General features: G+C 36.0%; 1 protein-coding gene across 1 annotated transcript; it reads right to left on the bottom strand.

Annotated features, from left to right (window-relative positions):
• Positions 1-9341: 9341 nt before the first annotated feature.
• Positions 9342-10124, bottom strand: LOC136208484 (uncharacterized). Its single transcript, XM_065999397.1, has one exon. It carries the CDS (start codon positions 10062-10064, stop codon positions 9603-9605), a length of 462 nt encoding a protein of 153 aa, XP_065855469.1. The 5' UTR covers positions 10065-10124; the 3' UTR covers positions 9342-9602.
• Between the last annotated feature and the right edge of the window lie 225 nt (positions 10125-10349).

Raw genomic sequence — 10349 nt, 5'->3', positions numbered from 1 at the left:
ATCCTTTCCCTAAGCCCGAGCCCGGAGCTAAGAGACGAGAACAACGAGAGCCGGGGTAACCAGCCCAGTACGCGGGGCGTACTCACCAAGGCGCGGGGCGTGAAGGACCCAGTTTTCGAAGAATTGCCCAGAAGCTCAGGAACGCGGGGCGTACCTCTAAACGCGCGGGGCGTGGATTGGGTAGCCGAGAAGAAACCAAACCAGGAGGTCAACTACGCGGAGCGTAGTCTCAAGGACGCCACGCGTGAAGATCATCAACAAGGGTCTCCACGATCAGAGGCTCCAATACGCGGGGCGTGACTCTAGGAACGCCACGCGTAAAATCCTCCTCGAAGACTCTCCAGGTTCAGGAGCTAAGTTACGCTGGGCGTACCCTGCCTGAAGGATACTTCTTCTCCAAGTTCTCATCATTGGGACCATTTTCTGTCCCAATTGAAATTACTGTTTTGCCACTACTACTATTTATCTATACTACCCTTGCTATTCTCTTTCCCCATATGACCCTATCCTTAAAGCTAACCTAGAAACCCTACTTTGGGCTTTAGGGTCATTTACCTTATTATTTGGGAGAGTATATAAGCTCTTTTGTTTGTAATGTGAATTCAACTTTTTATGAAATTTATCTCAAAGCCTCCATTGGAGCTCAAAGTTCATCCTTGTTTGGGTTTATTCAACCTTCAAGTTTAGCTTGAAAAGATTGCATTCTTTGTGAGTTTACGATTAAAACTCTCAGTCGATTTCACTCTACATCAACTACACCCTCTTGCACGTGAGAGAGACTTTCCCCTAGTAATTAGTTAAAGATTTGTAAAGGTCATTTGCTTATAAATTAGTGAAAATTCTCATTTCTTTCCTCTGTGGAATGATGAAGCTTAATTTCGTTTTATCCTCGTCAAAACCATTTCAAGTGGTTCACTTTGAGCATCAATTTCTCATTCATCACTTATCCGTTTTGAGTTTATAATATAATGTTAAAAAGATCTCATGGCATAGAGTACATTGACGTATTTCAAGTTATTCTAAACTACATTTATCCGTTATATATTTAAGCATCAAGTTGATAAAAAATAACAAACCAAAATTTGTTTATAGTTTGTTTTGAATATATTATAAAAAAATATTTTAAATTATTATTTTTTATTTTTTTAATTATATATATTTAATATATAAATATTCATCCGTGACCCACCTATAAATTTGGGTTCGATGTCCTATCCGGTTCTGATAATATTGCTATTAAATGAGTAATTACAATTATCTGGTTCTGGCTTTAAGGTTTCATTTTAAGGTGGATCACAATTAGCGACAACAACATTAAGATACCATATATTGCATAATGAATTCAATTTTGGTTTCTTACAAAATATATCCAATATTATCAAAATGAGAACTAAAACTAATAAAATAATTTAGAAATGGGAACTAAAACTAAAATTAATATATTTGGAGCTAGAACTAAGACAAATTAGCTATTTAAATCTTCCTAATATATTTCGTAATGTATAAAACTTAATAAAACATATCACTAACTATTTGAAATTGGTTTGAAAAACTGATTGACTCCTAAATTTTAAGAATATCTCATTGGCATCCTAAACTTGTTTAGGATAACTCATTTGCTCTCTAAACTTGATTAAATTAATATATTTTCTAAGAAAAATTATAAAACTGGATCAAATGGGAGGCCCATTTATATATCTAGACCAATTACCCAACTCATTACATATCTAGACTATTTATTTGCGACTTTTCCAAAATACGCTAAACATTTCATCTTCCCCCATTTCCTTCTATCGGTTTGATCTCCTTTTGATGTCTATCTTTTCATCTTCCCCTTCCTTTATATTGTGCGAATCACCAAGAAATTCTTCATCATCATGTCTCTTCTTCCTCTCTTTGTGTCTCTGTTTTTGTGAAGGTATGCATCTTCATCTTCCTATTTCATGTTCGTTTCTTGGTTTCTCTCTTCTTGTGCGAATCGAATGCATCGTTATTCGACGTTCTTCTGTATTTATCATATGTTTATTGTCAATTTCAATGAAAAAATGAAGAATTAAGGTAAATATCTACCGTTTCATCTTCATCTTTTTCCAGAAATTACTTTGCAAAATGAGTGTATTAGGTCCTTTTGTAAATCAATTCATATAGAGGTGTATTAAGAGTCTGTTTGGTTCAACTGTTAGCTAATAGATGTTGTTAACTGTTTGCAGTTGTAGTAAGCTGTTTGTTATTAGTTGTTTAATTATTAACGTTTCACTCCAACCCGCAGGAAATATATCGTTTGCTTAGGTTTATATAACCGCAGTGTTTAGTATTTTCTCTGGACGCTGTTTGTTATTAGTTGTTTAATTATTAACGTTTCACTCCAAACCGCAGAAAATATAGCGTTTGGTTAGGTTTATATAACCACAATGTTTAGTATTTTCTCTGGACACTGCAACATATTGGAGCTTTTCACGAAAAGTTTTTTTTTAGAGCTTTTCATGGATAGTTGTCTATAGTTACATTATTATTCATAAAATTATCCTTTTTTTTTAAGATAAATGTCATTAATGAGCCAAAGAACGGCAAAAGTTCAAAGCAGAAACAGGAATAAAACCAGGTAAAACATCAAAGATAGCTAGACTAGCATGATTGTTAGCCGCCCTGGCCAGTGCATGGGCAAAGCCGTTTGCTTGTCTTCTGATAAAACGGATGGAAAAACCGTTATTTTGTGTTAAACCAGACCGACATTGAGAGATATAGTCACCAAACTCGGATAGATCCTCTTGACCAGACTGAATAGCCTTGACAGTTTTCAGCGAATCAGTTTCGAATACTACTGAATTGATCCCCAATTCCCTCACCCAATTAACAACGCCCAAGCTTCACCTTCCCCAATATCCATTACTTTGCCAACCGTTGCTGATTTCTCCTGTAGAAATTCACCTTCATCATTACGCAGCACCAACCCGCACCCGATCGTCCCAGAATAGTGAAAAAACTCGCATCAGAGCAGCAAGAAACCGATCCCCGTGGAGGACGATGCCAGCATTTCTCACAGTTTAACGCAACAACCACTCCCCCATCTGATATTTGTCTCTGTCGCGCAATTTTCCAGTCATGTAGGATACATTTACTTTCTTTTACTATAACTAACGGCAACTTGATTGAATTATTCCATAATTTCTCATTTCTAACACGCCACCAGTCCCATAGAACCATCATAAACGTCTCCACACGCCTCATATCAGCAGACCTGCAAATTTTAAAGAACAGATCCGCGAAATTATCTGCATTTTCACCAAACCTGCGAATATCATCAGCTAACCCCGCTTCCTGCCAAACTTCAATTACTTTAGGACAGAGAACAAATAAGTGCCAAACATCTTCATTATCCGTAGCACACATAACACAACTATCCTCTATATCCACCCCCCTCTGCCTTAATCGAGTCCGAGTTGGTATACAATTTCTGATCAATCTCCATCAGAAGTATCTAACCTTAAAGGGGACATTTGCCTGCCAAACATCGTTCCAGCTCCCTTCAACTATTAATTCACTATTATCAGCTAGAGTTTCAGTTGCCAGGCGATATGCACTTCGTACTGAATAGCAACCATTACGAGTTTCTCTCCAAATGATCTTATCCTGTCCTCCTCCAACCCCTACGGTCGAGTTAATTATAGCCCCAATGTCCAATTCTGAAAACACTTCCCCCAAAAGTTCTATATCCCAATCCCGCGACTGTGGAATAAAGAGGTCACACACCCTTAGTTCCTCCAATCCCTCCACCATAGGCGTTGTTATTTTTCTGACAAGTGGATCACGAAGCCATGGATCCTTCCACACGTTTATCTTAGAACCGTCTCCAATCTTCCATCTGACTCCTTGATTTAGCACTAACTGGGAACCCCAAATGCTACGCCATATATAACTGGGTGAATGGCCCAGTTTGGAACTTAAGAAATCCCCATTTTGATAATATTTTGCTTTGTAGATTCTGCTGACCAGCGCTTCAGGAGATGACTGTAAACGCCATCCTTGTTTTCCTAGCATAGCTAGATTAAAAGCCGTGAAGTCTCTAAATCCCAGGCCCCCTCCCTCTCTTGAAACACACAGTTTTTCCCAGGATAACCAGTTAATTCCTCTTGAGCCATCTTTTTTATTCCCCCACCAGAATGAATTTAGCATCCACTGCAGCTCCTCCGCAGTAGAGATGGGAAGCATGAAGACACTCATAAAATAGATGGGCAGTGCCTGTCCAGCCGCTTTAATCAGAATGGCTCTACCAGCTTTAGATAGTGGTTTAGATCTCCAAGTCTGAAGCTTCTTCCACATTCTGTCTCTTAAATGAGCAGAGATCGCCTTCTTCTTCCTTCCGACAAGTGAGGGAAGCCCCAAATAACGACCAGTATTGAGAGGTTGGGACACCTCCAAAATACTAGAAATCCCATCTGCAAGCATAGAATCCACATTATTACTACATAAAATTCCAGATTTTGTAAAGTTGACCGCCTGTCCTGATGCTCGTTCATAGGTTTTAAGTATCCCCTTCATTTCCATACTCTCATCAATACTAGCCCGGAAGAACAGAAAGGCATCGTCAGCGAACAACAAATGTGAAACCGATGGAGCTCCTCTGCTCACCCGGACCCCATGCACTCGACCTTTAGCCCCAACATCATTAATAAGTGCAGTCAATCCCTCCACACATAACAGGAACATATAAGGGGATAGAGGATCTCCCTGTCTCAAGCCTCTCTAGGGAGAAAAAGGACCAACCAAGCTGTCATTTATTTTAATTGAATATCGAACTGAAGTGACACACATCATTATATATTTGATCCATCTCTCCTCAAAACCCAGCTTTTTTAGCATCGCAGATAGGAAATCCCAGTTAACTCTGTCATATGCCTTACTAATGTCGATTTTGAGTGCCACTTCCCCTTTCTTTCTGTGAGCGTTTTTCCTCATGCTATGTATAACCTCAAATGCAATAAGTACATTGTCATGTATTGATCTTCCTTTGATGAAAGCCGATTGATTTTCTGAAACAATTTTTGGCAGAATCCTCATCAAACGGTTGGCAACTACCTTTGAAATGATTTTATAAGTAACGTTACAGAGGGAAATAGGCCTGAGATCTTTCATTGTAGTGGGCTGCTCGCATTTTGGTAGCTATTATTGAATCGTTGAGCCCTAATGGAAATGTCCCTGCCCCGATCCATTGCTCTCCAGCTCGCAAAATTTCCTCACCCAACAGAGGCCAGAATCGTTGAAAGAAGCTAGGTCCAAACCCATCAGGGGCCAAGAGCTTTGTCCGGGTGCATAGCAAACAAGGCGGCACGGAATTCTTCAAGCGTGAAGGGGGATATCAGCATCACATTGTCGCTTTCAGTTACATTGGGTTTAATGAGGTCGACCACTCCTTCGAATTCATTTATATCAGCAGCAAACAGATGAGAGAAATACTCTTTAGCAGTGCTGCACAGTTCATCCGCGTTAGTAGCCTAAGAGCCATCTTCCTTTTGCAATTTGATAATTTTATTCTTCTTCCTCCTGCCATTTGCAACTGCATGAAACATTTTGGTATTTGAATCTCCCTCTTGCAACCATTGAATCTTGGCCCTTTGTTTCCAATGATCCTCGATTTTTAATAATCCATCGATAAACTTCAGTCTAACCGCTTCGTATTCCGCCGCAGCGCTCTTCGAGCTCTCAGACCTTAGCTGCTCCACCCGAGCAGAATTGCTTTTAAGCTCCTCTCTACCTGCTTTAATCAGTTCTTTCCCCCAATCCCCTAAAGTTTCAGCAATTTTAGATAACCTATCCAATAATGGCATGAACTGAGAGTCTCTCCACCCATCTTCTACTTTATCTTTAAGAGACTCTTCTCTTAGCCATTTATTCTCGAATGAAAATCTTCTAAAGGGCCGAACCGTAGGTTCCAGATCAGTACAGATCAGAATCGGGCTATGATCCGAAAGGAGAGCCATCGTGTTTACCGTCACCGCCTGAGGGAAGAACTGTTGCTAATTATCCTTCTTATTCCATAAAATGTGTTTCCTTTTTAACATTACTTTATTTCTAGAAAAAAATTATAAAAAAATGAAATTTTATTGAGTCCAATAATTTTTATTTTTTTATATAATTTATTTTTATTAATTTATATAATATACTAGTACGATATCCTCGCGTTGCTTCGGGTATTCAAAAGAGATAATTTACATTTAGAGCAAAATTAATAAGAAGAATAAAAATATAATAACATAATATAATTTAAAGAATTATATAGGAATACATCATGTTAAAATTAAGAAACATGATGGCTAAATATGAGGGTGATCGAGAGTGATATGAGTTTATTAGGGATTGAGGAAAATATGGTAGTGGATAGAACAGAGTGGAGGGAGAGAATTTGTGTCGCTGACACGACTTGATTTCACGGTTTTATATGATGGTTCATGTTAGCCGATCCCGAATCATTTCGGGACTAAGGCTTTGTCGTTGTTGTTGATGGCTAAATATAATAGTTGTGAAAGTTAGGAAGACGGTTTTAAAAGTCGTACTGCTCAATATGAGATGATGCTTTAGAAACCTTTTTAATATAACTCAAGACGAAAAATATTCAATTTATATATGGCCAGAGAGTTAGTAAATTTTAAATTTTAATAACAAATAGAGATAATTCATCTTTTACCATAGTTGGCCAGGTTAAATTGGAAAGCAATCCATCATTTTCATTTCATCGTTAACTCATTGTACACTTATTTTAATCCATTTGATCCAATCAGAACAAATATGACAAAAACAAATCAATATTATCCGTGCTTAAATCTCTTGTTAGATCGTTATGTTTATTCATTCTTTAACACCAATCTTTGCAGATGAACCATGATTCCTCTTAAGTAGCAGCAACTGGAGCTAATTAATTGGAATCAAACAAATCAATATCATTCGTATTTAAATTTCTTGTTGGATCGTTATGCTTATTCATTCTTAAGTAGTAGCACAGATGATATTGATTTGTTTTATTTGTAGATTTTAATCTATTCATCCAATTGAAATATCAGTTCACTGAATTGAAATAACAATTCATCTTAAAAAAAACAAATCTTAATACCATATTCAGTCTTTTTTCCAAATAACTCATGATCAGTGGAGTCAATCAACTAAAAGAAGGGAAAAAAAGTCCTAATACATCACAAGCTCCCTGAACTTGTCCATAATAACAGATTGACTCTCTGAACTTTGCAAGTGTCTCACCAGCTCATTAAACTTGATTATTCCGTATCACCAACTCCCTAAACTTGTCCATAAAAATAGATTAGCTCCCTGAACTTTATAAATGTCTCACCAATTCCCTAAACTTGCTTGTTCGGTAACAATTAAATACGAAAATCACAATACTAATTCTCAATTCTCACCCATTCGATCTCTCAAACCTGCAACAGTAACTCTTATAATAGGTTGAAAGATATGAGAAGAGAAAAAAACTACCTCTCGAATAGATGAAGATATATTTTTAGAATTTAAATTTAATAGGCTTTTGTATTTAAAAGATGAATCTACATCCACAAAAAGAAGGAAATTCAAATGGCTTAATAACCATTTATCCCATGAACTTGTCCAAAAAGCTTGATCGGTCATCTGGACTTTCAAAGTGTCCCGATAATCCTCTCAACTTGCATAAAATGTTCAGTTAGCCTCCTGAATTTGCGTAAAATGTAATTAATTGATCACTCGTTTGCAAAAAAGTAAGTTAAATGCGGAAGATGTATTTCAAGTATCTTATAATGTTATTACATAATTTAAAAATAGATTAAAAATGAAGTTATTACTTGCTCAACTATAAAACTAATCTTCTATTAGAACCGCATACCCTGAATTTATCGTTTTATTTTTTTTAAAGAAGTGTCTAATACTTTTTCTGCATTTAACTTACTTTTTTGCAACTGAGTGATCAATTGATTACATTCTGAGCAAGTTCATGAGATTAACCGAATATTTTATGCAAATTGACAGGACTATCGAGACACTTTGAAAGTTTCAGGGGCAATCAAGTTTTTTGGTCAGGTTCAGGAATTTCAGATATCATTATAAAATACAGATGTTTTGCTACTTATTCTGCACCAGTTGCATATCAGTTAGTTCTAAAAAAATTCACGTTTTTCTTTGTGATTTAGTAATAGAATTGAGATTAATATTTAATTAAATATATATGGTATATGAAAATAAACTAATTGATGCTGAATTTGGTTAAATTTGGTTTTTAAAGTGTTAATTGTTTATTTTATTTTTTGCAATCTTTCATTGGATGTTATGTTATGATATCCAATCTTTCACATTGAGTCATCTAGTAGATTGAGAATGAATAAAATAGAATGGATAAAAGATAAAGGCTTAATATATATATTTTTTTAACTTATCTAATCAATTCATCTTTTAACTTATCCAAAATTTTAATTAACTTTTTAAAATAACGGTTAACGACCTCAAAATGAAAATATTCAAGAATTAAGATTGTTCAAAACGATATTTACCATGAAACCGCATTTTTTATTTTCCAAAATCACATTTTTTAGAGCTCTCTCTTTAAAAATTCACTCTCTCCTAACAAAACAGCACCTCAATGACGTTAAAACGGAAATTTTCAAAAATTAAAGTTCCTTAGAATATCGTTAGCGCTTTGAGTTTTTTATTTTTAAACCGTCAACGGCCGTTTTTTGAACGTTTATTTTTAGACCGTCAACGGCCGTTTTGAGACGTTCAAATGTTAAAAAAAATCTAAAGTTCAATGGAAGAATTGAAGTTCAGTAACTTAAATGGGTAAAGTTTAGTGACCATGGATGTAATTTAATCCCTTTTAGAACCTACAAAGGATGCCGTTTTGGAATATGATTTTGCATCCATTCAAAAGAAATGCAACTGGGTCATATGAAATCACTACAAAACCAACCCAATTCATAGCCCCAAGAGAACCCTGAAAAGTAATTTAGTAATTTACATGAATTCCAAATTGATTTTGAGTTACTGTTCAAAATCGTAATTTAGTAATTTACATGAATTCCAAATTGATTTTGAGTTACTGTTCCAAATTGATGTTCCAAATTGATTTTGAGTTACTGGTCATTTCCATGTTCTACCTTAATTCTATAGAATAATTTTTTATTTTATAATTTATTTGTAAAACATATTCATATTAGAAACACCCATATATGAACCAACAATATCAACAGCTAAACCAAACAGATACTTAATACACCCATATATGAATTGATTTATAAAAGAACCTAATACATTTATATATAAAAGATCAAAAGCTCAATGTATCTAAATGAAAGATCAAGAGCTTAATATACCAAACAATAAAAAATCAAGAACTCAATATATCCAAATAAAAATCGAGAGCTTAATACACCAAATAATGAAAGATCAGGACCTCACCTACATTTTTTTTTTTTTTATCTTCTTAATTGATCCAATCTCATTTTGTACATGAAACAAACTTTAATAACATAAAAAACTAAACGATCGAAACTTCAAAAACCAAATTTATCATCAATTATTTATTATTTCATATACCATAAACATTTCACTAAATAAAACAAACCCAGAAATTAAACAATCAACTTAGGATCAACCTCAATTCTAGCAACACCATCTTTAGCCTCCTTAGCCACGTCAACTTCACCCACAACAAAACCCGCCACGTCACTATTTTCACCTCTCAATATCTTCTCTTCCTCCTCTTCATCCACATAATTCGGATCCTTCTCATCAATCGCCGCCGGCACGTCATCCATCTCATTCTCCACCAAATCATCAGGTCCTTCCCACGTGTACTTCCCGCCGTGACCACACTTCGGCGGCGGTTTCGACACTCCTCCGTATCCGTCCACCGGATGCCGGTCCATCCGGTGAACTCCTTTGTCCATGAGCTTCTTCTCCACGTATTTAATTGTGTCAATGTTGTGTGTGTCGAGCTCTGTTTTTTCCACTCTTTTTCTTCCTTCTTCGTCGCGAGAAACTGCTCTTATTACCACTTTATCCTTCTTGCTGCCGTCGATTGGTGACGTCATTTTCCGGCTAAACTGTTTATGTTTTTCTTGTCGGAATTAATGGGTTGAGTTTGATTGTGTTTAGATTTATATATGTTGCAGGGGATGTGGGATTTGTTATACTAGAAGTTGATGGAAAGTGGCGATGTGTGGAACTAGAAAGTTCAAGACTTGCCACGTGGGTTTTTGTTTTTGCCACGTGTGAAGTGTTTTGCTCTAGTGAGTTCTACTCATTCGGTTGGTGGGCTTGGTTTGGGCCTGAAAGTAAATTGGGCTAAAGGGTCATTTTGGTGTTTTAAGGTTTGG

The sequence above is a fragment of the Euphorbia lathyris genome, chromosome 10 (genome assembly GCF_963576675.1).
Source record: "Euphorbia lathyris chromosome 10, ddEupLath1.1, whole genome shotgun sequence".
Classification (NCBI taxonomy): domain Eukaryota; kingdom Viridiplantae; phylum Streptophyta; class Magnoliopsida; order Malpighiales; family Euphorbiaceae; genus Euphorbia; species Euphorbia lathyris.
Note: the sequence above shows the minus strand (reverse complement) of the source record. Positions and strands in the feature narration are given on the sequence as shown.

Excerpts from the sequence above, each read along its gene's own strand:
- LOC136208484 (XM_065999397.1), bottom strand. The coding sequence starts at position 10,064 with ATGACGTCACCAATCGACGGCAGCAAGAAGGATAAAGTGGTAATAAGA.